The sequence below is a fragment of the Mus caroli genome, chromosome 11, assembly GCF_900094665.2.
Source record: "Mus caroli chromosome 11, CAROLI_EIJ_v1.1, whole genome shotgun sequence".
Lineage (NCBI taxonomy): Eukaryota > Metazoa > Chordata > Mammalia > Rodentia > Muridae > Mus > Mus caroli.
The window spans coordinates 59,753,429-59,780,912 of NC_034580.1; the positions used below are offsets into that span (position 1 = coordinate 59,753,429).

Sequence of the window (27,484 nt, forward strand, 5' to 3'; positions counted from 1 at the left end):
GGTCGGTCTCCTCCCTATCCAGAGGCAGTCCTTCGTGTTTCAGGTGCAAATACTCCTCTCTCTTGACCCTTTTCTCTTCTTCCTAGTCATCTATCTTCTTTCTTTGTCTCTTATTCCCTGCCCTTTGTCCCTCTGGGGAAAATAAATCTCCTTTGTTCTGAGAACTTGGTCTTGGGGTGTCTTAAGTCGACTTTCGAGGTCCCTACAGCCATGTTAATTCTAAATATCTCCCAAAGATAAGCACTGTTAACTATTTCCGTCTTGAAGTAAGGAATGCAAGGCAGAGAGGATCGGCTCATAACACCAATAAAACCCAACACTACGAAGTTTACTTAGTCTTTTCATCTCTATTCTTACGCCAAAACAAAGAATATCATCTGAAATGTGTTCTTATGGTGGAAATCAAATTAGCCAGATCTATCTCCCATGAGATCGTCACCATCATCATAAGCAAGAACAATGCAAACTTGGAGTACTTTTGTCGAAGGGCACAGCTCCTAAGAGCAAATGGTAAACCTGAAAAAGACTAAGTCCTTTCCCAGTAATGCCTTTCGAGTACTTGCACTCTCAGAAGTCCCGCCTCCGCCAAGTGACAGTAACCGGAAAACGTCAACACTGGGAAAGCCGGAACCGGTGAGGGGGCCTCCGGCGACGCTCTAGCTTTCCCCTTACTCAACGTCCACCTTGATTGACAGGCTCCGAGCTCCAAGGCTTGTTACGATTGGATGCGGAGCTTTGGGTGGGCGGGCAGCTATCGCGGCGGCGCGCTGATTGGTCAGTTCCGCCATGCGGGCGGAGGGGCGGTGCTTGTGGCGGCGTGAGGGGTCTGGCTGCCTTGTCAGCCTGGTGTGGTCGGGTGCATGTGGGCGCTCCTCTCGCTGTTGCGTCCCCTTGGCCTGCGCACCATGTCGCAGGGTTCGGCTCGCCGGCCGCGGCCGCCCAAAGATCCACTGCGACACCTGCGCACGCGGGAGAAGCGCGGCCCGGGTCCCGGGGGCCCGAACACCGTGTACCTGCAGGTGGTGGCGGCGGGCGGCCGGGACGCGGGGGCTGCTCTCTATGTCTTCTCGGAATACAACAGGTGAGAGTGGGCCGACAGCCCTGGGGGATTGGCCCCAGCGCCACGTGCTCGGGAGGCCTCCTGTCCAACCCTGTATATATATCCCTTACCTCCCTTAGTCAGCATGGCTTTCAGGCATCCGGGCAAAACTTCCCGTTCCCCGAGTCTCACTATCACCATCACCATCCCAAAGCGGGGGGCCTCATATTGAGTGTGTGAGCTAGACCGGTTTCATAAGTCGATGGGGAAAGAGATCACTCCCCATTGATCTATATCAAACTACACTCTTCCGTCACTAACCAAAGAGGGCTCAAAACCTACTAGGCAGTATCAGAACCCTGTCATTTATGTCGCTGTATCTACAGTAAAGCATTTTACAGAGTATATTTGTAAGTACAATAATGTTCCTCCTGTAGGTACCTTTTTAACTGCGGAGAAGGCGTCCAACGACTTATGCAGGAACACAAGTGAGTCAACTCCTGGCTTCTGGGGTGGAGATGATTATGGGCTTGAAAGCTGAGGTGAGAGGCAGATGAGACTTCTCAGCAGACACGATCTCTGGTCATCCTTGTTTCATCTTGCTGAAATGTATGTTTTTTCTTAGACTGAAAGTCGCTCGCTTGGATAACATCTTTCTGACTCGGATGCATTGGTCAAATGTTGGGGGTTTGTGTGGTGAGTATGTGTTTGGAGGTCAGAGGCCGGTGGGAAGTTTCTGGGGGCTTAACATAGCTTGCAGCTCGTTTGTTCATCTTCCTAGTCAGCTTGAGTAGGGGGTGTGAAAACCTAGACTCAGAAAAGTAGGCCTTGATGTGGTTACAACCTCCACCTGGACCACAGACTTAACAGAGTGCTGTGGTGCTGATCAGACTCGGCAGCTGGATTCAGACACATGCTGTCATCCAGACTGTGTGGCCGCCAGATTTTGAAGGTATAGTAGTATGGGCAGAGGAGAGAATGAGGTAGTGGACTGTGCCCCCCTCCCTCTTGCATAGCTGACCCTGCTCTGATGCATGGTTAGATCAATGCTAACATTATTTTCTCTTTATGTATTGTATAGTTGCTTATACCCTAGAACACGGACACGTAGATAAATAACTAGTATAGCCAGAAGCACTCCACCACCATCCACACATGCATGCACACACGCACGTGTGTACACGCGCACACACACACACATATGCATATGTGTGTGTGTGTGTATATATATATATATATACACACATACATATACATATATACCACATACCTACCGGACAGGGCCTGCAGGCTAAGTTGAGAGAGCTGGATTTTTATTTATTTATCTTCTCTTGACATTCTTTTAAGGAATGATTTTAACTTTAAAGGAAACCGGGCTTCCCAAATGTGTTCTGTCTGGACCACCACAACTGGTGAGTGTCTCCTGGTCACCTGTTAAAACCACCTCCTTTAAACATGATAACAGTCTTCATTTTTGTAACAACCTTCTGCCCTCAAGGACAACAGGTAGTGGAGTTAAACATATCTCCTTTCATAGTATGTAAATACTAACTGTGTGGTCCTGGGTGAGCTACTTTGCCTCTCAGCCCCAATTTCTTAATTTATAAAGTAGCCAGAACGATCCATGGGTTGTTAAAGTTGAATTGCATGAAGTGGTACATGGGAGGGACTAAATCACTCGATATGGTACTAAAGAAGGACTTAATGAATTACAGCGTTTTTTCTTTCCTATTCAACTTTAGACATCTAACTCTGTCTCTAGCTTCTCTTCCTCCTTGAGCTTTCACTCTCTGTGAACCAAATTAGCCTTGCTTGTCAGTTCCTACTTCTCAGCAGTCCTCCCCTGTATGTACAGCCAGAACATGGTGTACATGCAGGGCGCTGCTTCCTGCCCTAAGCTTTTCCTGTGTGGTGTGTGTGATCCACAGGGTGGTCTTTAAGTCCCACAGGCCCAGGCCGCTGTTCATACTTCTACCTGTGTCATCGAGCTGGAGCCACGAGGGCCAGCCCTGCCCCTTGTCTTGCTTTCAAAAGTCATTCCCCCTGGAGCTGTACCACACAAATTGGTGTCTGCCCTGTGCCTTTCATTTCTTTCAGAGTACCTAATTGTTACTGAGTTGTTTGTGTTATCGTTGGCTTCCTCTCCATCTCTGTTCTAATGAGAGCAAAACTTCATATCTCTTACTGTTGCTAAATGGTGGCATCTAATGACACTGGACACAACAAATAACTGTCTAGATGAAATTTAAAGTACTAGCTAAGTTTTGTGTTTGCAGAGAGTACATATAATACTTACTTGAATACATTACTGTGCCCTATGTTTAAAACATAACTTCTTGATTATTTTTTAGGAGAAATATCTAGAAGCAATCAAAATATTTTCTGGTCCATTGAAAGGAATAGACCTGGGTATGTTGTTGACTGTGACCTACTGTCTTATGTTTCTTCTTACACGAGCCCTGCTTTGTAAATTAGAATCCATCAAGAGCTGCCTTAAAGCAAGTCTTAGAATCACGTGCTTCCTTTCAGCATGCCGTGGTTTCTTTAAGAGCTGTGATTCTGTTCTTTGTTGGTTCTTTCTCTTACTTTTCTTTTTAATGATTTATTTATATTTCACATGTCTTGGTGTTATGTCTACATATATGTCTGTATGAGGTGTGAGATACCCTGGAACTGAAGTTACAGACAGTACTGAGCTGCTGTGGGCACTGAGAATTAAACCGAGGTCCTCTGGAAGAGCAGCCACTGCTCTTAACTCTCTCAAGCCCCTCTTGCTCCTCTCATGCCTCAAGAATACTGGCTGGGTAGGCAGGAAGTACTATAACCTGGTACATGCCTGCATTCCCTTCTGCATCTCTCAACCTCCACTCTGGCCCCAGGCTCCTTTCCCAGTCCGAGAGGTGTTTCTTAGGGCCTTGAACGCCTTGGAGGAGGAAGTAGTATAAGGAGTCTTTGGCTATCTTGTAGCTAACCTTTATCTCCAGCTCTGCTGGGAGGCCCATAACTTTGATGAGAAGAGGTCTGAATGAAGAAGATATGGCAGGATCCTGGAGCAAGCAGCCCCCGGCACCCCCAGCTCCCCTACCCGCATTGGCCTGTCAGTGCTGCTCTTTTATAAAGCACTGATATTTTATTTCAGAACATATACTAGTTCTCATGGCTGAGAAGGTAAAGTTCCTGGCTGGCTGGTGGTCTTGTTAACTCAGAGCTCTTGCATTTAAGCTCTTTTCTTGCTGGATCCTTATGCAGTGCTCATAGCATGACTTCCCTGACTCTGCTCCATATAAATGACTGATGAAAATACAGCTTCCTTTTTATGTTTGCTTTTTTTTCCTAAAAAATGTTATAGCTATTAGAGAACCTGGTTTTGCTGGCATATTCCCATTAGCACGGTAAGGCAAGTCAGTGGCAGCTGGTGAGAACCCTGGAGGTTCATTTTCCCACCCACGCCATTACTCATGCACTCCATTTCTTGACCTGTGTTTTTCCTGCAGCCGTGCGGCCTCACTCTGCACCAGAATACAAGGATGAGACCATGACTGTTTACCAGGTCCCTATCCACAGTGAGTCTGAGAGCCAGATTTCTCTGGAGTACATTGCTGTGGTTCCTAATCATGGGGAATGAGGGTGAGGAGAGTCTGTGAGGACTTGGTGTGAGTGGCCTGTTTGGGACTTTAACCTCTTGTGGACAATACCATGTGCCCGCAGGCTGGCAAGTTCATTCCCCAGGGTTTGTTTGATGCAGATATAAGTGTCTTTCTTAGAAACATCTTAATAACTACAGCCTAGAAGAGAGTCATTGTGGGCTGGGAAGCTCAGCACTGCTTCATGGCTTTGAGTTGGAAACAGACAGCGTAGTTTACTGGCATGTGTTTTCCTGTGGCTACACTTGCCCAGTTCTGCTGGCCAGTGTTTCCTTGGAGCCCAGCAGGTTCTGATTGTGTGATATGCCCGGAGGAGCAAATGCAGTTTCTGTTGAGACCAGCAGCTGTGTTTTCAGCTTCTCGTAACAGCAGTTCCCCTCTTGATTTTGATACTTACAAGCTGCAGAATTTTGCTCCTTTTGGTGATGAGTATCCTGTGGGCCTTTGTAGATCGGACAGTGGTGATAACTGAACTAGTCTGTAGCCTGGATGCTTTTCAGTCAAGCACTATCGAATCCCTTCTGTGGGCAAGGCCATGGAGCTAGGGAGAGGCCAGCAGGCCTGGAAATTGGTTATTTACTGCTGCAGGGAAAGGAGTTCTGGTTTGAAATACATTAGGGAATTCACACGTGTAAACACCTGGGCTGCAGTTTATGGGAACTGTGTGATGTGATGACTTCCTGTGCTGCACAGGTGAACGGAGGTGTGGAAAGCAACAGCCATCCCAGAGCCCCAGAACATCTCCCAACAGGCTCAGTCCCAAACAGTCATCATCGGACTCTGGATCAGCTGAAAATGGGCAGTGCCCTCCAGAGGACAGCAGTGCAGGTAAGCTGTGGAACAGGCCTTGGAGTTTTAATGCTTGGTCCTTTTAATAGATTGTCTCTAGGGGCTGGAGAGATGGCTCAGTGGTTAAGAGTACTAGCTGCTCTTCCAGCAGCCCTGAGTTCAGTTCCCAGCAACCACATGGCTTTCTGTGGTCACAGTATAGTGTGGCCTGTGGCCCGCCCACCTAAAAACTTGTACTCCTTGATCAGCTTTCCCTCTGTCTCCAGCCTTCGGTAACCTTCTCTGATATGGATTTTTCTGTTTAGATTCTATGAATGGGTGAGGTGCCTCTATCCAAGGTTGCTAATGACAAATCTTTGTCTCCTGTACTCTAAGTTAGGATCTTCACTGAGGAAACTATTTGCACAAGTAGATGCTTTTCTTTGACACGAAAAGCTCTGGTCTATCGGGAAGGATGAAAAAGGGTGCAGGGCGAAGTATCAGGCCCCTTTGTGGCTTTGCATAGCCCCAGTCCTTATACTCATAGAGCAGCAGGCCCTGGCCCACTCTTGGGTGTAGGATCCTTGGTGTTTTCGTTAATGAGACAATGCTGCAGGGACAGGCTGCTTTGCTTATCACAGCACACAAGTTAGCCGGAGAGAGCCCCCACCCCCACCCCCAAGACAGCTGTCGGGGTTTGCTCTGTCTGAGGAACTGGATACTCGGTCTGCTCTTCAGTGTTGGGCGCAGATTGTTCAGCTCCCTCTGGCTTCACGAGCCTCTTTTATATGGCAAGCTGAGAGCATTAAAGCCCACATATTCCCTTTAGGCTTCCTTTAACTGCTGTCTCATTTCTTTAACATTTAGGTATTTGTTTTTAAAACATATTACAGTGAGGGCTGGCAGGATGGCTCAGTGGGTAGATACACTTGCTGCCAAGCCTTGAGACCTGGGATGACTCCCAAAGCCCACATGGGAGAAGGAGAGAAGAAACTTTGAATAAACAAAGTTGTCATCTACCATCCACATAAGCACAGTGTCACCTATCCCTACAGTTATACTACCCCACCTCCATAAATAAATGTAAAAGATAAATTAAATATTACAGCTTATTTTATCCTGCTCCCAAGTGTTAAGCCAAATGGGACGTGTGAAGTTTTAGTCGCTACCATGCTAGATTTCTGGTTGGAGTTTCCTTTTCCACCTTTTCCTTCTGTTCTTTCCATAGAACTGGAGGTGAGCTCAGGGCCCTGGGCCTATTGGGCAAGCGTTCTCTCGCTGTACTAATTTTCTTTTTATTTCTTCATTTTGAGTTAGTAGTCTGAGCTGGCTTTGAACTTTTCATCTCCCTGTCTTAGTCTCTCAAGTCACTAGGATTTTAGCCATGCACATCCCGCCCTGGCTGGAGTTTCACATTTTCTATTCAGTTATTGTAGACATAAGAAGGATAAAGTGGTACATGATTAATGAAGGGGCTTCGTTAAAAAGAAATGAAGAGAGGCTGGAAAGATGACCCAGTGATTAAGAGCACTGGCTGCTCTTCCAGAGGTCCTGAGTTCAATACCCAGCAACCACATGGTGGCTCTCAACCATCTGTAATGGGATCCGATGCATTCTTTTTTTGTTTGTTTGTTTTTTTTGAGACAGGGTTTCTCTGTGTAGCCCTGGCTGTCCTGGAACTCACTCTGTAGACCAGGCTGGCCTTGAACTCAGAAATTCGCCTACCTCTGCCTCCTGAGTGCTGGGATTAAAGGCATGTGCCACCATCGTCCGGCACTCTTCTGGTATGTTTGAAGACAGCTACAGTGTACTTACATACATAAAATAAATCTTTAAGGATGATGATGTGAGAAGCACACACAGCCTTCAAGTTCACCTTGTTAAATGTGCTTTTCCTCAGGTGCCAACGGGAAAGCATGGGGCAGGGACCCCTCCTTAGTGGTAGCTTTTGTCTGCAAGGTAAGACTGGGCAAAGGTGGGCAGTGAGGGGCATGTGGCTGGTGGCCAGCGCATGGTGTGTTCTGAGACCTTTTGTTAGCACTGTGTAGTCATTTGCAGGTAGCTCTTGGGTTGCCTGTGTTGACAAAGAACAGAGAGTCCTTCTCCAAACCCCACCCGTGCTTTCATGGTGTTTCAAATTCTCATCCAGTGGGGTGCCCTGTCCGTCATGTGTTATGCTGTGGGTATCTGGTCCTCCCTCTCAGAATTCAGAAATCATTCAGGGCAGCTAGTGCTTGTTTCCTGTATGTTGAGTGTTTGAACTGTAAGTCAGGGCAGCTGTCCCGGACCTGGTATGAGGTGAGGGACTTGTTCACTATGGCATTTGTTCACACTTGAAGGTTCCACCTGGACCTCAGGGTCTCTGTGGTCTGCAAGCACACAGTATGAACTATGGATTCATAGTCCAACCACCAGCAACCTAGTGTGTAAGATGGGAAGGTCTAGACTCTAGAGAATGAGACTCTGGGATACAGATAATAAGTCTTGGTCCTAGGAGTAACTTTTAAAGGCAAACTCAGTCAGAGACCTGACGGCGGCCTTCTGCGTCATCATGTGTGAACTGTGTGGGTCGGACAGAGGCTTACAGAGAGGGATGGATTTGCTGTAGTAGGGTTGCTGTGTCATCTGGTGAAAGGCGTCTACTGGACATTTGTTCCCAGTATGGCATCCAGAGTCTCTGTCCAATAAAACCTGATTTGAAGGACATAGAAAACCACCACCCATTCCGTTATCTTCTTGCCAGGGTCACTGCTCAGACTGTGTGCAGCACTGACTGGTCCTGGAAGACCAGGGTGCTAGCACCCTGGTGTGAGATTAGATCCTGAAACAACCCAAGTACCCTGCAGTTCCCCTGGGGACACCTAACATTCTTGCTGTTTGTTAACTGTGAAGTGAAAGAGTGAGTGTACACATTGCATCTTAGTTTATCTGGCCTTTACTCTAACAGCTTTCAAATGAGCACTTGCTCAGAGTGTGTAGACTGGCTGCATTTTAATGACTAAGGAAGAAACAGGAAGTACATGCCATGCACTGTGCGAAGATGAGTTTCAGCACCTGAAACTGTTTATGTTCTCTTTGTCACAGCTTCACTTGAGGAAAGGAAACTTCTTGGTGCTTAAAGCAAAGGAGCTGGGCCTTCCTGTGTGAGTGTCAGGTCCTTGGGAACTCCCTGGTAGGCCTGGTAAAATGAAGGTTTCTCACAGAGCTTGCCTGTCTTTCAGTGGGACGGCCGCCATTGCACCCATCATTGCTGCTGTCAAGGAAGGGAAGAGTATCACTTACGAAGGAAGGGAGGTGAGGCTCCTGGCTTCTGGGATTTTGAAACTACAGATGGGGCCTAGACACTGAGCAGAGAGCTGTCTGGCTTAAGCTTACGGATACCACTTTGAAGGATGTGTGGGACAGTGTGGAATTGTCTTCTCTTGGCTGCACAGTGGGCTTGTTACTAGACCTTTGATCCACCCTGTGATGCTCTGCCTGGGCATCTCTATATCTTGTCTCCTTATACGTGAGGGTTCTTTCTGTGTGTAGACGCTTTCCCTCAGAGTGCCTGCCTTCAACGATGGGCTTTGCTAGCAAGTCTTAAAAGAGAGTTATGCTCTTTGTCTAAGAAGGTGTTTCTGGTGTCAAAAGTACTTTACATGCTAACCCTCCCACTAGCCACTCAGGTTTGAAATATCTTCATAAACTAGTGCCTATCTGCTGAAGTATGGACAGAGCAGGAAAGGGTGTGTGCCAGATTTATGCTTCATGTATTAAATATGGGTTGTATAACGGTAGCAGCTTCGGAGCTGAGGCTGAGCTGAGATTGTTCTGAGAGAGCATTCTGCTTCAATAAGTGGCCTATCTAATTTTCTAGATTGCTGCTGAAGAGCTTTGTACACCCCCAGATCCTGGTCTTGTATTCATTGTGGTAGAGTGTCCTGATGAAGGATACATCCTGCCCATCTGTGAGAATGACACCTTTAAAAGGTAATGGTTAGTGATTTTAGAACATCCTGCCCATCTGTGAGAATGACACCTTTAAAAGGTAATGGTTAGTGATTTTAGCTGGGAAAGGTGAATGCCATCACTGTTCAGTACAGACATTCATGTCCCAAAGATATTCATGTCCTTGACATATAGTGTGTTTCTGGGAAGGCCTGGATTTTGGGTTCAATGTGTGTCTTGATCTTACTGGCAAGATTTAGGAAGTATTGTAGTTAGTGGGCTTTGAACTGAGAACCACAATACTAGACAAATCAACTGCAAATGAGAGAGAGAGAGAGAGAGAGGAAGAGAGAGAACATAGATATAAGCAAGAGAGAGGCATCTAAATCTAGAACAAATTTCAGAATAAATGCCCAAGCAAATAAATTATTTTACCTATTTCTACCCTATATGAGTTTTCTTCCCTCACCTACATTGAGGCTAATAAGTTAGGACAGAGTGTCAAAGACCCTATAGCCTACTCTGTGCTAGGGACAGTCTCAGCATTGAAATATCTCTCTGGCTCAAGTGTTGTGTCTACTGGAAAACAGCCAGTTCTGCAGCTTCAGTCCTGGGTAGGCATCCCTCCACCATGTCTTTCTGGTGCTTGGGGTCAGCCTTGAACACATTTGGCAAGTGCCCTTCCACTGACCTTTATCTCCAGCCCTTGCCCTTTTGAGACAAGATATCCCCATGTAGGCTCGCTTGGCCCTGGTCACATAGTCCTTCCTCAGCCTTTGTAGTGCTGGGGATGGTGCATACCAGCACCCTAGGAGGAAACAAGCCTCATGTTTGTTCTAAGCTTGTCCCCTCTGTAGTGGCTTGTTTGCTTTATGAGCTGTTTTATTCTTCGTGCACCATAAATCCCTTGTGCTCTTGTGCTTTTCTGTATCAGGGTAAGGGCTCTGCCTAGGCCACTTTGTCCTTTGTGGGGTCAGTGCCCTGACCAGAGACTATCATAATCTGCTTTGAGCAACAGAGCCTATTACAGCCAGAGGAACTAGAAAGAGATGGTGTGTGGCGGGGCAAGGGTGGGTGGTGATGGGAACAGCCATTGAACTAGAAATAAGTGTCACCAGGTTAGCAGACCACGCCTGGGTGGGAGGTGGTATGTGTGGCAGCAGTGAGTATTCTAAGAAATAGCTGCACAATCCCCTTCCTTGCATGTCTTGAGTTTGTATCTCTTTGTAGATACAAACTCATTCTTCCTTCTGCCCAGGTACCAGGGAGAGGCTGATGCACCTGTGGCGCTGGTGGTCCACATAGCCCCAGAATCTGTACTCATCGACAGCCGGTACCAGCAGTGGATGGAGAGGTATGGAGACCAGTCCAAGGCACAGAGGGCAACTCTTGTGGGTGTTGCTCTAGATGGTTAATCTGCTTTTATCTCCTCCATGCGTGCTCCTTGCTACCTGCTCCAGTGCCTTATAGTTTACATAACTATGATATCTATGTTTAAATGGGTAGGGAATGGTAAGAAAATTAGAAAATTGGTTAGACTTAAGAAAGCCAGCCTTAGCATCTGTTATCTCGCCTCTGCATGCTTAGAAGTCTCAGGGATTGTCTGGTTTTGTCTGAAAGGCTGGATGAACAGAGACCATGGGGAATCAGCTATTCATGAAGTTGTTCTGGAAGCAAGTTTCTGGAAATAGTATCAGCAGGTAGGGGGCTGGAACAGCAGGTCATTTCAGTGTCCCTGTGGATGAATCTTGTCAGAGCTCTACATTCTGCAATATATTAATTTTACAACCAAAATTGTAGTACTTTTACAAATATTTGTATGGCTTGTGCAAGGTGCACAGATGATGTAAGAATGAATTTTTGGCCCTTGTTTGAGCAGGTGAAAGCCAGCTGTCCTTTTACGACTTAATTTGTCATATGAAGGATGGCACTATGAATCTTAAGGATTTCATAACCAGCAAGATTTATTGTCTAATTTTAGCTGAAGTTTTGGCTAGAGACATTTTTATGTCTAAGCCAATTACAGGGCTGTTCCCATATGGAAGAATCAGCAAATCAAGTTACCTACCTGTCCAGTTTGATCTTTTTGACTTGTTCTTTTCTGTAGCCAAGATCTTCAGGAGGTCTTCCCCTGACATATCTGATCCTTCTTGTTTCCTATTAATACAAATACAGAGCCTCTCTACCATAATAGCATGTCCTTGGTCCAGTCACCCAAAATCATCAAAGGTATAGATTGATTCAAGATAGCAGCCTCTTTTCTCTTCCTGCCTGTCTTATTTTGACCTCTCTCCCAGAGCATTTTTAATATCATTACCACCAAACTTAAAACCACATTGAAACAATTCAAAACAATCAAAGCAATCTAAACCATTACCATTGTCTGTTGAGACAGTGCTCCTCCACTGTTCTCTGTCTTGTTCTCACATGAATAACTTTTAATACTGAGATCAAGGCGTAAATATTTATTCATCTATGTATATTTAAATTTTCTCTTCTATGGTGATGTCTTAGTCAGGGTTTCTATTCCTGCACAAACATCATGACCAAGAAGCAAGTTGGGGAGGAAAGGGTTTATTCGGCTTACACTTCCATACTGCTGTTCATCACCCAAGGAAGTCAGGACTGGAACTCAAGCAGGTCAGAAAGCAGGAGCTGATGCAGAGGCCATGGAGGGATGTTCTTTACTGGCTTGCCTCCCCTGGCTTGCTCAGCCTACTCTCTTATAGAACCCAAGACTACCAGCCCAGGGATGGTCCCACCCACAAGGGGCCTTTCCCCCTTGATCACTAATTGAGAAAATGCCTTACAGTTGGATCTCATGGAGGCATTTCCTCAACTGAAGCTCCTTTCTCTGTGATAACTCAGCTGTGTCAAGTTGACACAAAAATAGCCAGTACAGGTGATTAATACCTCTGTGGGTATATCTATCCTCTTTCTCTTTATAAGAGTTAATATGAAGCAATCTAAATAATTATCACCATCTTTTGAGATAGTGCTTCACCACTATCTCCTGCCTTGTTCCTACACAAGATAAATGCCTAAGTTTCTACTATCTGTCTGAGTTAGGGTTATTTTCCCTATCCCCTATTTTGATATACATTTTAAGATCAAAACCCTCCATGTATACTTCCCTTCCATGGAATTAATATCCTCCCCTATTTTACTTCCTATCCTTTCCTATTTGACTTTAATTTCCTTCTGTTTACTGTATAAGCCTATTCCCAGGCTACCAATGTCATATGCCAGGCTAAGCAATCCCAGAATTATGCTGGAGCCCATGTTCAAAGAATCCATTGCTTGCAAAGCATAGACTTCACAAGTTTCCTTTAAAACAATTACCATTATTTCTCTCTATTATTAACAACAAATAAATTATCATTAATTTTCCCTTTGGAGATTAATATCTCTGTGGATATATTATAGCACCTTTCTCTTTATATGAGTTAAATTAATATCCTTTCCTATATAACTTGAATTAAATCCCTTCTGTTTACTGTATCAGCCGATTCCCAGGTTATCAATTTGTCAGATGTCAGCTAAGCAATCCCAGAACTCCCATGGAGCCCACGTTCAGAGAACCCATTGCTTGCAGAACATAGACTTTAATTTTCTTTTAAATCAATCCTCCATTTCTGTATCTTATTTAGACTAGCTCTCAGTGGCCTGCCTTCTCCTCAGCAGGAGCCCTTAGCATTTGCTGCCTCAGCTCTTACAGAATCACTAGCCCATCACCTATGTCTCTGAGGTGGCCTGGGTGTGTCTCATCCTTAAGCCATGAACCCCAGAATTATGTGTGCCAGTTTAACACACCTTTTGTCCTATTTCCAAACCTGTGTGGCTTGGGGAGGAACCATGTGGCTCGGGCAAAAGCTACAGCTCTGCTAAGAAACCAGTTCATTGTCCCACTCCCCACTTGTTGAGGACTCCTTGTCACCTCTCTTACACTCTGCTCAGTCGGTGCAGAGGAGATCCTGGCACATCCACCAGCCTCCCACTGCACATGTTTGACTTCAGCTGCTCTGGTTTAGTCTTAGTAGGTCTGTAAGGAGAAGGTTTGCCATCCTATAACCCTACACCAGGCATAGCTCCAGGAGAATGTTGGAGCCTGAGTAGTTGGTGACCTCCAGTGGCTCCTCAGCTTCCCTGCCAGCTGTGTCATCTCACAGCCCCTCTCTGCCCTGAGCAGTTCAGGGTCTTAGGCTCTGTCTTTCATTCCTCGTGTGTCTGAGTCAGAACACAAATTATCTATTTTCCTTTTAGGCCTTTTTCATACCCTGTGCTTGGTGATGGTTTCACATCCGCACGTGAAGGTCTTAAACCTCCTTGGTTCCCCACTGTTCTTTCCATCATTATCAGCATAGGAGAGACGAAAGCCTGGACTATGACCCAGAAGCTGCAGGACTATGCCTGGCTGTGTAGTAATTGTTTGGGGGCGAAATGACATAACTGTGTCTGTCCTTCTACATAAGGCTTTTTATCTACTGTCCTTTCCTGAGGTGGAGAGATTCCCTGACAGACACTGTAATGACGGCTGTTTCTTCCTAGGTTCGGGCCTGACACACAGCACCTGATTCTGAATGAGAATTGCCCCTCGGTCCACAACCTGCGCAGCCACAAGATTCAGACCCAGCTCAGCCTCATCCACCCTGACATCTTCCCCCAGCTTACCAGCTTCTATAGTAAGGTAGCATGTCCCACATCCTTCCTAGCCAGTGGGTTCTTGACCTTTGCTTTCTCACTGAGAAGTGCATTCTCATCTTCCAGGAGGAAGGTTCCACCTTCAGCATGCCAACAGTTCGGGGTGAATGCCTCCTCAAGTATCAGCTCCGTCCCAAGAGAGAGTGGCAGAGGTGTGTGCAGTTCTGAACCTACGGAAACTTCTAGGGCAGGGGTTGGGAGGGTTTTCTGAAAATGATCAGTAGTGGTATTCTGGGAAGCATTTCCAGCCCCTTGGTTTCTGTCACAGTTGTCACCTGCACAGCAGCAGGAAGAGCCCAGCTCCAGCCACAAGGTGGTTATTGGATAAGGTCTCACTGTGTAGCCCTGGCTGGCCTCAAACTCAGCTGTCTTCTGGCCTCTGCCTCCCAAGTGCTGGAACTAAAAGTATGTGCCACTATGCCTGGCCCCAGTAAAAAGGTTTCTGTTGGTATTTCTGATACTGATGTTTTACTCATCTGGGACTTTTTTTTTTTTTTCTTGTTTTAATGCAACAGTAAGTCTTTGATTGGAACTCAAAGACTTCCTAAAGGCAATTTCTAAATGTGAGTTACAGTGAGTGACTTCTTTAGGCACCCAATGATCATACATTGCTACCTGGAAAGCCCCTGCCTATAAACTTCTAGGCAAGTGAGAAGTATTTGCTGTCTACCTGCTAGCTTGTCCTCAGTGTTGGGAATAAGTATATTGTTGGGATTTATAATACTTCTGGCCTCCTAGCATCATTGTTAGAGTAGATCATGTGTTAGGATGTCACTATGAGCTGACGTGGTTGAATAATTGCTCTGTAGTGGTATGCCTGGGGCCATGGGCATCCCACATACCTTCATCAGTCCATGTGCCAGTGAAAATGCTATTCCAAGATCCTAGACCTGTGAGTTGATCTGGAAAGGTTGACATGGGACTGCTTTATAAGCTTTGGGGTGCTTTTCTCCTTACTTAGCTCAGAGAATCAGCCCTCTCAGTATTGGTGCTGAGTGGAGGAAGCCAGCAATACCAGCATTCCCTGCAGCTTGCTAAGGAGGTAGGCACCCTGACTCCACCCGAGAGCTGATGCCAGCTTGGGTTCTGCAGCTCACCAAGGTTCCCAGTCATCTGTGTGCATGCTCACTTTAGTTTGAGAGGTACTTCCTGGAGACCAGCTTCTTAGCTAGGGCCCTTGTGGTCCTCCTAGGGACAGTGTCTCATATGTGGCCACATTTAATTATCACAGCCTTGGTTAGGAGATGTGATACTTCAGGGAACAACTCTACTATAAAAAAAGATTCATCTTGCCTGAGCACCAGAAAGCCCTGATTGTCAGACTTGAGGCTGGAGAGATCACAAGGAGCTAGAGTTGTTCAGGACTCATTCACCTTATTTAGTTGAGGAAGGTTCCAGAGACTAGAACTGCCCGGGTTATTATCTGTAGGAGTGTTCTATACCTGTATTGGTTACTTTTCTGTTGCTATGATAAAACACCATCAGCAACATAACTTATAGAAGACTGTTTATTTTGATTGACAATTCCTCATGGTAGGGAGGCACAGTAGCAAGTGGCAAGCATGGTCTGGCAGGAGGTGAGAGACCATAGCCTTCCGCAAACACAACGCAGAGAGAGCGGACTGGGAGGGGAGCAGGCAGAGCTAACGCCTAAAGTTCGTCCCCAATTATGTTCTTCCTCCATCAAGGCTGCAGTTCCCCATGACCTCCCTAGAGGCAAATCACACATGGGACTGGGGGTTGGGGGTAGGGATGGTATGTTTTTCAGCCAAACCATCAAGAATACACATGGATTTATTCTGAACATCCAAACTAGTATTTACTGAGAGGCTGTGCAGACCCCTTGGGTTACCCAAGTTATTTTCCTCTTCAGGGATACCACACTCGACTGCAATACTGATGAATTCATAGCTGAGGCCTTGGAGCTCCCCAGTTTCCAGGAGAGTGTGGAGGAGTATCGGAAGAACGTGCAGGAAAACCCAGCCCCAGGAGGTGAGCCAAAGCCCTGGGCAGCCTCTCCTAAGCATTGCCCGACAGACTCTAGTAGGGAGTTGGACAAATCGCATCCTGATTATTTAACTCAGGGCTTCTCTGTATTGTAACAGAAGGCTGGGGAAGGTGTTAGAGGAACTTGGCACTTGTGCTCTCCATTTAGCCTTAGTGACAGAGTCTGGGCACTCTTGAGGGCCACCTATAGGAAAACGGTTTAGAGAACCCCTGTGAGACCATGGAGATCTCCCTCGCCATGATTGCTGTTGGTCTACTTCTGCTTGGCTAAGACGGGCTGTGAAAGATGACTGCCGTCTAACCAGTTTCATTGCTCTATCAGGGAAAGCAATTGGAGACTTTTGTGACTTCTACAATAGGGGGGTTTCTGAGTTCTCAGTTACTGATAAAGAGAATGCTGGACTAGAAGAGGGTAGGTTTTAATCTAAGCAGAAGGCCCTTTCTCCCCACCCCTGCTTTTCTGAAGGTTAGTGCTAGGTCAGCCATTCCTCATGCTATGTGTGTGGGAAGAACTATTGCCTGAAAATTGCTTCATCCTTTCTGATAAAATTGGTGCCCTGCTGTGTTAGTTCATGGCCACCCAAGTGAGGCTGAGGACCAGCCCTGTGTATCTGTACAGCAGATATGAGGGTACACACACATGACGTGTGCAGTCTTAATGCAAGGTAGAGGTACCATGCCCAGGAAGAAAGCGGTGAGTCAGAGCTAAGGCAGCCTATGTTGTTTCATGGGGTTGTTTGTTTTGTTGTTTTTGTAAAGGCAGCCTGAGGAAGTACTCTCTTCCAGACGCTTTTCTTCAACAGCCTGCGGGCCTCATTCTGAAGTGGAATGCCTGCACCCAGCGCCCTCTGGGAAGGTGGATTGTACTGGATTGCTTGTCTACCTCATGACAGAATGCTGACTTGTAAATTCACTTGTATTTCAACAGAGAAAAGAAGCCAGTATCCTGAAATTGTCTTCCTGGGTACGGGGTCTGCCATCCCAATGAAGATCCGAAATGTCAGTTCCACACTCGTCAACCTAAGGTACCATGTGTCTTAGTTAGGGTTTTATTGCTGTGAAGACACCATGACCAAGACAACTTTTTATAAAGGACAACACTTAATTGGGGCTAGCTTACAAGTTCAGAGGTTCAGTCCATTATCTAGATGAAAGCATGGCAGAATGCAAGCAGACATGGGGCTGGAGGAGCTGAGAGTTCTACCTCTTGTTCTGAAGGCGGCTAGGTGAAGACTGGCTTCCAAGGAGCTAGGATGATGGTCTTAAAGTCCATGCTACAATAACACACTTACTCCAACGAGGCCACACCTACTCCAGCAAGCCTACACCTCCTAACAGTGCCACTCCCTTGGCCAAGCATATTCAAACCATCACACCATGTTTGCCCCAGAAGCTGCTGTCCATCAGAGCTTGCTGCTAAACAGTCCTCTCCACTCACCAGGCTGATTGTCCTGGAGCAGAAGTAGTAGTTTAATGTGCTTTATTTCATTTAGAATATATTATTGAGATAGGGTCTTGCTATATAGTGCTGGCTGGCCTGGAACGTCTGCCTCCCAAGTGTTGGGCTTACCGAATCTACTTGCTTAATTCTGGGAAACATGCAGTCCCATCCCTCGTGACTGGTGTCCTTATGCTGTCCATATTGCTGAGGGGTGTCCCAATGAACTTGTACTTTAAGCCTGTGAAGCACAGGCGACTACAGCCTTGGTTGACTGGTAAGCACATGCTGAAAGAGGTTGCTTCGGTTCTGCAGCCTAAGCTTCAGGTCTAGGCCCTGAGCTGGTGTCTTAACTGATACCTGTGTTTCCTTGAGCTGTACTGCCATGTGCACCTGAGGTCAGACTGTCTGCACTGCAGTCCAGGCTCATCTGAGATCAAATGCTTTCAGATCTAAGCATGGCGGCTTTATGAGTGAGAAATACACAAAGGTGGGTTATCATTGGCTGGCCTGTATTTAGGACTCATGGTTTCTGATCCCTAAACAACCTGGCACCTTTGTTGAGATGAACAAAATCTGTTTTTTTCTCATGTAGGCTTTTTCCTAGAAGTCACTCACTGTCTTTAGATGGGTGTGGCCCTTCCGATCTTTGTGGCTTCCTTTAGAGAGGAAGGAAGCCAGAGGGACACCTTTGTCTGTCTGCCTGAAAGTAGAGCCTCTGCATTGGAATGCTGAACTTCGACGACAGTGTGAGAGTCACACTAGCCACCTCCCCAGAGAACATTCATGAAGCCAATTCTGTCTCAAGACAGTTTGAGGGCCATGCTCACTTGGGAACTGAGAGTCACCTCCTGTGACCTATCGCTGTCTCTGGCACTCTCAGCTTAGTGTAGCACATTTAGGGGAGGTAGAGCTGTGCTGTGGGGACAGACTCCAGGCCTTATAATCTGCTTGTCTTTTTTATGTTCTTGATACCCAGCATTGTGTTGATGCATATCCTTAAAGGCTTCAGGGTTCTTTGGATCTTTCTCTTATAAAGAGAAGATAGACTGGTCTCAAATAACCCATGTGGTTTAATTAGTTGACTTTCATATGTGCCCCCTAAAGGACAGGCAGGTGTAGCTATGGAAGATGGGGGTGGTATCCACAGCTGCTGCCTGTTCTATGTCTTCTTCATCAATGCCATTCCGGAATATCTAGAGTAAAGCCTGTTGGTGCCTGTCTTCTACAGCCCTGACAAGTCAGTGCTCCTGGATTGTGGAGAAGGCACTTTTGGGCAGTTGTGCCGTCATTACGGACAGCAAATAGACCGAGTCTTATGCAGCCTCACGGCTGTGTTTGTGTCCCACCTGCACGCCGACCACCACACAGTGAGTGAGCATGTGGGGGTGCCTTCCCCTTGGGCTTCTTTCCCTGTAGTACCAAACTTTTGAGTTGACTCAGCGTTTCTTGCTGAATAAAACTTGTTTCACACACAGCCTGCCCAGCAGGACCATCCAGATCTGGATCTTTTAGGCTTCCTAGGTCTTACCCATTGCCCGCCTTCTAACACAGCCTGAAATGTTTCAGTCACTAGTCAGCATGTGCCACCCATCTGTGACACGGGATCAGTGAGATAGGAACCACTTACAGGGAGGGACTTGAGCCCTAAGCTGTGGGATCATGACTGGGACTGGCTTATCACCTGTGCTCCCCTCCCCAGGGCTTGCTGAATATCTTGCTACAGAGAGAGCATGCGTTGGTAAGTGAGGCACCTGACTGACATTGTTAATTGCCTGCTTCATTATTGGCTGTACCTACCACTAATTATTTCTTACCATTTTTACTGGGAAGTCCCCTTATTCAATTGTATGGGGATCTTTTTTTCAGGCGTCTCTGGGGAAACCCTTCCAGCCCTTGCTTGTGGTGGCTCCTACCCAGCTCAGGGCCTGGCTGCAGCAGTATCACAACCAGTGCCAGGAGATTCTGCACCACGTCAGGTGAGCATCATGTGCACTGGGCGGGCGCCATGCTGTTGCCTTCTACTACTGCCTCCTTCCTGACCCCAGCTGACTGGGCGGCAGCATAAGTCCTGGCAGCTCTGCCCTTGGAGCATAAGTATCCCAGTTCTCACTGCAGCTGTGCACCACCATGACTGTGGCCACTGTCTCTGCAGCTGACAGGTCCAGGGTCAAGTGCACCAGCAGCTGCTAGCATAGACATCCAAGCCAGGTGGTACAGGATAGGGATGGCCCAGCCTCACTTCCAGGGAAGGATGAGAAGGAGTCCTGACAGATGCTGCCTGTCACCTGCAGCGTTTACGTTTCTGGCAGTGAGCTGGGTAGGCTGGATGTGTGGCCTAGCTCTTTTCATTTGATCAGTTTTCCTGTCTACATTGCTAGACTACAGTCACAATTCTCAGAACCACTTAAGGTTTTTCATCCAAAGAACAGAAGTGTTGGTTGCAGGTGTTAAATACACATTTATTATCAACTTTCAAATGCTTTTGTCTTCTCTTAGTATGATTCCTGCCAAGTGCCTTCAGAAAGGGGCAGAGGTCTCCAATACTACATTGGAAAGGCTGATTAGCTTGCTGTTGGAAACATGTGACTTACAAGAAGTAAGTGGTCCAGGTACAGAACCCACAGAGGGTGGGCAGGGTGAGGAGTAGAGGCCTGAGCCCTCCACCTCCGCTCCCTCAGTTTCAGACCTGCCTGGTACGGCACTGCAAGCATGCTTTTGGCTGTGCACTGGTACATTCATCTGGCTGGAAAGTCGTCTACTCGGGGGATACCATGCCCTGTGAGGCTCTGGTCCAGATGGGTAAGTGAGGGAAGTGGGCCTTGAGAGATGCATAGGACAAGTGGCATGTGTAGGGTGTGTGCAGATGGGTGTGTAGGTGATGCTATCACATAGCAGACTGGTTCTTACCCAGCCGGTCCCCTGGTTGTTGTCCTGAGGACACATCACAGGACCAAGAGAGCTGAGTATTTGGGTCAGAACATGGCTATGGATCCCAGGCATATATGCTGCTCATTCAGCCTTTTCTTTTATGTCCATGTTCCTGTCCAGGTAAAGATGCCACCCTCCTGATACATGAAGCCACTCTGGAGGATGGCTTGGAAGAGGAAGCAGTAGAGAAGACACACAGGTACAAATGCTGCTTTGTTTTGTCCTTCCACCCTCTCTTGTCAAGGGAAAGCTGAGCAGCCCTCCCTCCGTGCTGCAGAGAGCTGGTGCCCACATCCCTGGAGGACAGGCTGGCTTTCTTCCAGGCTTGTGCCATTTTCCAAACCCACATTAGCTCTCCTAGGCACAGGCCTCTGTGTTTGCAAATCCCCAGCTAGGGTTCTCTGATGAGGCATGGGGTTTTTAAAAGAACAAACCGACTGGAATAACTGTCACTAGGGAAAGGTGGGGTCATGAATGAATACAGGCTGTTTTAAGAAGAGAGACCTTCCCAGGGGTTGTCTCAGGTGTTCATCCTGACAAGCTGACAGGCAGCACTCACTGCAAGGCCTTCCTTGGCAAGTGTGAGCAGGCACTGACCCTCAGAGCATCTCTGTGGCTCAGTAGCCTTCTGAGGGGTCCTACCAGCCTGCCTTGGTGTTGTCAGCATGGGGAGGACAGGCTTGTGGACTCCTGCCCCAAGGCTATTTCTTGCTTGCTTCTTTGCTACAGCACCACCTCCCAGGCTATTAATGTGGGAATGCGGATGAATGCGGAGTTCATCATGCTGAACCACTTCAGTCAGCGGTACGCCAAGATCCCCCTTTTCAGCCCTGACTTCAACGAGAAAGTTGGCATCGCCTTTGACCACATGAAGGTCTGTATGTCACAGTGGCTGTGGGGGCTCTGAGGGGCAGGGCCAGATAAGAAAGTGACCCTCATATGATGCTTCTTTTATGGTATAAGACCACCGAAGGAAGAAACTTTCTCTATCACTAGCCATGTGTAACCAAAAGCAGACTGACAAAGTCTGCTCCTGGAGGGCTTTCCTTCTCTTGGGGTCCCTGGAGATTCCAGAATGTCTCATGCCTAGGCCATTCCCTTTGCAGCAATAGCACAAACCCGTGGGGCAGGGGCTAGTCCCCTAGAGTAGCAGAGGTGGCCCTTGCCCCTTTTACCTTCCCAAATGGAGGAGTGGGGCTTGAGCCAGTTGTGGTTGTTAGGAACTTGACAGAAACGTCTGGACTTTTTCTTTTCCCTTAGTCTAGGTGTGGGGAATTGGCCCTTCTTCATTACTATGTGTATTCCACTTCTAAATAGCATTTTTTAAAGCTAAGGTCCATTGGTCTGAGGGTATACAAGCAAGGAGGAGTTCTCCCACCCCACACCCCAGCTCACACACTCTTTCTGTCCTGTCTGTCCTTCCAGGTCTGCTTTGGAGACTTCCCGACAGTGCCCAAGCTGATTCCCCCACTGAAGGCCCTGTTTGCAGATGACATTGAAGAGATGGTGGAACGCAGAGAGAAGAGAGAGCTACGGCTGGTGCGAGCAGCCCTTCTGACCCAGCAGGCAGACAGCCCAGAGGACAGAGAACCGCAACAGAAGCGGGCCCACACAGATGAACCACACAGCCCACAGAGCAAGAAGGTCAGAGCCCAGTGAAGTCTAAGCCATCCTGGACTGTAGGTTGTTCTCTGCCCTGTGTGGAAGCCACGTCTGTCATCTTGGTAGGAGCCAGCGCGCACAACTAGCCAGGAGGCAGCATGGAATCAGTCTGCAGTCCTCCATGGCCATGGCTGGGGAGCTCCCATCTGCCAGGGGCCTCCGACTCCTGGAGGCGAACACAATCGAATATGGCAAGCCAGTCTTTAAAGAAGTCATGGAAATTGAGGTGTCTGCCCCTTACTCACTAGCACAGGGGTTTTCTCTGCATGCCAGAGTCAAGCCATGTTACAAGTGACATTGGGTGTATATGTCCCAGGCTCCAAGCATAGTATTTGCAAGGACTCAGACTCAATAAAGCTCGAGTTTGGAATCCTGCTTCAGTGTGGGGTCTTCTGTGGGCTGGGTTACCCAGTGAGGCCTACATCTCTCGTGCCTGTGAGCCTGTTGTGCTCTTGGTCCATGATGAGTGACAATCACTATGAAAGTATGAAGAAATGTCACCTTGGGCTAGATGCCTGTTGGAACCTGAAAGCAGGTTAGTGACTGAAACTTGGAAGGATGTTCAAAGTCGACTCTAACATGTGCATGTTCTCCCTACCCAGGAGAGCATGGGAAGCACTTTAGGAACGCGAGTGAGAGACGGCAAGGACTTGGCCTGCCTTCCCTGGCCTGGCGGCGCTCTGCAGACTTCCTCATGAGGCAGCACAGGATGTTGTTACTGCCCTGCAGCCTTCACTGAAACAAGACCATGTGCCAAGCTCAGGGTTAATAAATCTATTTTAATAACATTACTCTTGACAACAGTTTGTACATATATGTAAAGATAACCTTCAACCCCCAGGCTCCGTTACAAATTTGGGGACTGGACTGCCCTTGCCAGGAAGTGAGCAAAGCTGTAACTTCGAGTCTGCAGATCCCACTCTCGGAGAAGGGTGAGTTCACGCTGCTGGGAAAAATAACTAAGCATTTAGAATTTTTCATTGTACACCTGTACATAGGTTTAGGTTGAATGGCTCAAATTAAACAAATATAGATTTCATATATACAAATATATCATGTATAGGTATATCTATTTTCAGAAGAACAAACTTTAAACTTTGACTGTGCATGCATGGCCCAGATCTGTTTTATTCCCTTAATCCCAAAGTGTGAACAGGCTTCCTGCGCCCTTGCCCCAGGGCTGCATGGGACGTGGTGAGAAGGATGAGCAGGGTCTGCTGGTGAGCCACGCAGGCCACGCTGTGGGCTAGGTGCCCAGTACCACCCTCTCTACCTGCTTTGGGTTGGGAAACAGAATTATTGCTAGTCAGCTGTAACCTCCAGAAGAGGAGAGTCAGGCCCCACACACCTACTAAGTGGGGTGCCTGAATGCGAAAGTGCTCTAAGATCCCTAATGTGTTTGGGGAACATGGAGACCTACATAGGGTCACTTATGTTCAAATCCTCAATTCAGATTGTCAGCGTGGAGTATAGGAAGCCTTCATCACACGGGGAAAGTAAAGCTGTCAGAAATGGATGTCTTAAGCTGAGTACTTTGGAGCTGTGATTAAGGGTGGCCTGAAAGGTCTTTCTGGTTGGCCCCAGGACATCTCTTGCCCTAGTGAAAGGGTCTCCTCCTGTCTTGCTTCTTCTCTGGCCCTTATGATGATACTGTAGGACCTGATGTCCCAGTCAAGGCAGTAAGGGGACTCTTCTGCACCCTCATCCTGCAAAGGCCATCCTGACAAGCCCTTGAGTGGAGAGTTGGATGCTGCTTGCCATAGAGGCCAAAAATGGATCAAAATAGGCACAAAGTCAAAAGGCAAAGGTTTAAAAAAAAAAAAAAGCTGGAATCATCACCCAGACTGAACAAACAGAATCTGCACCACCAACACTGGCCACATGGACAGGAGAACTCTTCCTCCGCCCAACTCCACCCTGGTGTTGGACAATACAGCAAAGAGCTGATGGAAAGTCCCTGGCAGGCTAGCCGGCACTGCCCTGGGTGGTGTCTCAGGGCCCATAGACGTATGTACACGTGTCGGGTGGGCCACATCAAAGGGCTGTACTCTCAGACTCCTCTTCCGAGTCCCTCTTGTCTGTTGCCGAGTGCCGCCGTGCATGTTCCAGGGGGCTCAGGCGGAGCGTTGACCCCAGCTCTATGTGGATGGAGGGGACATCAAAGTGGACGAGATCTGCAGAGAGGAGGAGGTGAAAGGGGGCCAGTTGCAAACTGACAGCACAGGAAGCAGGCTGGTCTCGGTGTGCTCAGGCTAGCTCATTAGAAGTTGGGCACTGCAGGATCAGGGTGGAGCTGGGTCTTATACGCTTCGGCTAGGGAGCCTGGCTAGGGAACAAAGGCCCTGTCCTGATCAGCAGGTATTCCCAGGCAGGCCTCAGTAACGTGTCTTAAGAATCAAGGCTATAGAGACAGTTGTTGTACCATTCAGAAACTGCTCTGCATCAGCAGCTCAGGGAGGCAGGGCAGAATCTTTCTTAGGATGCTAGATACACCCAGCCCCCCATTTTGATTTATGTTGACAGCACTAAAAGGTCATCTTGACAAGGGCAGGAGAGTGAGAGTACCAGAAGTGTCTTGACATCTGGGAGTCAACAAAAATAAAACAACTCCATAGGCCTTCAGCTGGGAACTCGGCCTTTGGACACCACACTGGGAGTGGCCCTGGGCTCTAGGAGGCGAGTTGGGATGACGGATGCTCTGGATCCTTCCCTCTGGCTGTATCATCCCTTCTGCCCATTTCACTCAGTTCCGGACTTCTGAGAGTTGTCTCAACCTTAGCTGGCAGCAGCGTTCCAGCAGACAGTACACCAGCCTGCCTAGGACTCAGCCCTAGGCCACTCAGAAGGTGACTTTGCTTTTTGTTGGCTTTAAAAACTCAACGAAACACATTTGGAATAAGGAGCACCAAGCCGAGTGTACAGGCATTACACTTGGACACTGCCTTCAATGACACTACAGACACACGAGCACTGGACACCCCTATTCTACCCATTGTGGCCTGTTTGGTCACATGGTGGCAGGACCGATCTGGGGTCTGATGCTTGGCCCAGCCAGTACTAAGTGCTCCCCTGCAGTGTGTGATGTGGGTCCCACGGGATGCTTAGAGGCTGACTTTGTTCTGCATGTGGGTAGGGGGCTGCTGGAGGTGAGGGTCAGGCAGGAGTGGAGTCTACCAGGAATCTGCCCAGGCTCTCTGGATACAGACCTGCAGATCTGTCATGGCAGGCCTGGCTTCGGACAAGCTTAAGCTCCCCTGCAGTCCTATCAGGGTAACAGCATTGAGAATGAATGTGACACTTCAGATGGTGCTCAGTGAGCACAGGACAGTCTCAGTCTTACCTCAGCAGTGCCCTCAAAGGAGCCTAAGCAAAACGGGTCATTGAGCAAGAGGACAGGACTTACATGAAAAGCCTCAGGGAAGCTTTGTCCTCCTCAGGAGACTTGTGAGCACCAGATGCCTAGCTGCTAGTCACCAGGACAAAATCCTCTCAGTGCTCTGGGCTTCACATGTTGTTGCCTGATTTTTAGATTTGAGTATCTATTCTTGATGAGAGGAAACCTAAGTAGATACTGATAAAAATATCCCCAAACTTTCCAGGGTTGGACAGAACATCTGTAGGTAGCTATTACCACTGACCAGATGTGTTCTAAAACACTTGAGTGTCAGAACCTTGGGTGCTGCCCTATGGACTACCAAGCTTTGCCTTAGTACTGACTAAGAGTAATCAGCGCAGCTGGGACAAATCTGTGGCCACCAACCAAGGTCATGGCCCTGTGCCAGACAGCATCTGGTGAGTGTTCTTGAAGACATATCCCTCTGCAAAGGGGTGCAAGGAACAGTCACTGAGCAGAGCACAAGCTTCCAGCAGATCTGCCTATTTGAACAGGTCTGTCATCAAGGTAAACTGTTAACTTGAGGATAGGGGATCTGCCGCTAAGATGGTGACACGGGTAGAAAAGAAAGGGCCAGGCCCCCTCTGCTGGATGTGTCTCCCAGCTTCTAATGAGAAGAAAGGCAAAATAGGCTCCTAAGCCAGGAGGCCCTCCCTGAGACTAGGAAAGGCAGAACGTGAAATAAGCATGCTTTTGGTGGGTCTGAGCCACATGCAGTGAGAGGAGGGGCTGCTGGGATGGTGGTGGCCAGACAGATGGCTGGGCTGGCTAAGGGGGGTAAAGCGAGGTGAGCTGGGGCCAGCTTACCCTGAAAATCCCCCTCATACGTATCCAACACTGCGCCACTCATGTCACACAGCTGCAAGAACATAATGATAGCATTCGGAGAGAGGAACAAACAGGATGAAACACACGTAACACAAAACACTGCCCATGGCACGGTCCCAGATAGGCCACACCGACTACAATTCTATGCTGTCAGAGACCTACACATACAGGACACATGATGGTCTGCTGCCCAAAGAACATTAAAGCAACAGGGAAATTGGGCAGTATGTCATTTGAGTCTAAAGGTCATAGACACTGAGCCTGAGCTATGCAAAGTGACCTTTCATAAAATGCCTCAAGCTGCAAGGCATTGTCCCTCCTTGCCTGGTGATATCCACTGACCACTTCTGTCATTCTGCTCATTTCAGCTTCCTTGAGTGACATCACCGCTCATCATCATCCTATGCCTTGTAGAATGGGCTACTTTGTATTCCTGCCTGGAAGTGGTTGGGAAACCTGGCAGAGCTGCAGTGCTGGTGGAGCAGCCCCCACGAGCTGCCTCCGAGCAGGTGCTGCCTCCCCACAAGGGCTCGCCTGGGTAACATACCCCTGCATCACTCACAGGAGGGGGACTGCTCACTGCCTCTTCCGGCAAAATGCCTGGGTTTAACTATGCTGCAGAATGGGTGAAAGCAGCTCTATAGTCAACATTTATCCCTTTCAAAAATACAGAAGCCTGATTGCCAGATGGCTTATCCCTGTAACACTGCAACTCCTGACCATCACAAACACTTGCTACTTGACTAGTATTTCCACTGGCACCCATGAGCTGGACCCCACAAACTCTGGCTGCTGTCTCATGTGGCATGCCAAGTTCTGTGATAATGTGGGGAAAGAAAGCAATATCAAATACATGTGAGTAGGCAGATTTCTTAATATGTATGCTGGCGATAAACTCGGGTAGAGCAAAAGGTCTGCCACTGAATTATGCCCCAGCAAGATTCTTGTGTGAGCATGTGGCTTACATGTATGGGCATGCAGTATGTGCATGTATATGTGTCATGTGTGATGTTTGTTCATGCAATCTGTAGGTGTGTATGTAGGTTTGGTGTATATGTAATGTGTATGCATGTGGTCCAAGTGTGGTGTAAATATCTGTGTGCTGCATGTGGATGTGTGGTCCATATGTGATTATGTGTATA

At 47.7% G+C, this 27,484-nt stretch overlaps 2 protein-coding genes across 7 annotated transcripts in view; one reads left to right on the top strand and one right to left on the bottom strand.

Moving 5' to 3' along the window:
- The first annotated feature begins 803 nt into the window (after positions 1 to 803).
- On the top strand, positions 804 to 22,911 carry Elac2 (elaC ribonuclease Z 2). 2 transcript variants are annotated; one of them, XM_021176397.2, is made up of 25 exons: positions 804 to 1,081; positions 1,477 to 1,527; positions 1,665 to 1,735; positions 2,387 to 2,451; positions 3,391 to 3,448; positions 4,534 to 4,602; positions 5,377 to 5,511; positions 7,352 to 7,410; positions 8,536 to 8,594; positions 8,673 to 8,745; positions 9,311 to 9,423; positions 10,640 to 10,735; positions 13,930 to 14,068; positions 14,149 to 14,234; positions 15,956 to 16,074; positions 17,018 to 17,114; positions 18,759 to 18,897; positions 19,230 to 19,268; positions 19,397 to 19,506; positions 20,027 to 20,126; positions 20,209 to 20,329; positions 20,579 to 20,657; positions 21,188 to 21,332; positions 21,884 to 22,102; positions 22,723 to 22,911. In XM_021176397.2, exons 1-25 carry the CDS (start codon positions 861 to 863, stop codon positions 22,816 to 22,818), a joined length of 2,559 nt encoding a protein of 852 aa, XP_021032056.1. In that variant the 5' UTR covers positions 804 to 860; the 3' UTR covers positions 22,819 to 22,911. The 2 variants fall into 2 exon arrangements, with proteins under 2 accessions (XP_021032056.1, XP_029339246.1); XM_029483386.1 differs by lacking the exons at positions 804 to 1,081; positions 1,477 to 1,527; positions 1,665 to 1,735; ... (8 more) ...; positions 10,640 to 10,735; positions 22,723 to 22,911 and having other exon boundaries at positions 13,962 to 14,063; positions 21,884 to 22,495.
- The window catches only part of Arhgap44 (Rho GTPase activating protein 44), a 171,130-nt gene continuing 166,525 nt past the window's right edge, over positions 22,880 to 27,484 (bottom strand). The window contains exons 20-21 of one of the 5 annotated variants that reach the window (XM_021176400.1): positions 26,322 to 26,373; positions 22,880 to 24,294 (exon numbers count right to left, since the gene is read on the bottom strand). In XM_021176400.1, the coding sequence (XP_021032059.1) occupies positions 26,366 to 26,373 (8 nt within the window). In that variant the 3' untranslated portion in view covers positions 22,880 to 24,294; positions 26,322 to 26,365. The remainder of the gene's footprint in view (positions 24,295 to 26,321; positions 26,374 to 27,484) is intronic. The other 4 variants (XM_021176399.2, XM_021176398.1, XM_029483387.1 and 1 more) reach the window with 4 other exon arrangements.

Excerpts from the sequence above, each read along its gene's own strand:
- Elac2 (XM_021176397.2), top strand. The coding sequence starts at position 861 with ATGTGGGCGCTCCTCTCGCTGTTGCGTCCCCTTGGCCTGCGCACCATG. Across the intron at positions 2,452-3,390 it reads TGTCTGGACCACCACAACTG|GAGAAATATCTAGAAGCAAT; the intron begins GTGAGTGTCTCC and ends ATTATTTTTTAG. Across the intron at positions 14,069-14,148 it reads TTACCAGCTTCTATAGTAAG|GAGGAAGGTTCCACCTTCAG; the intron begins GTAGCATGTCCC and ends CTCATCTTCCAG.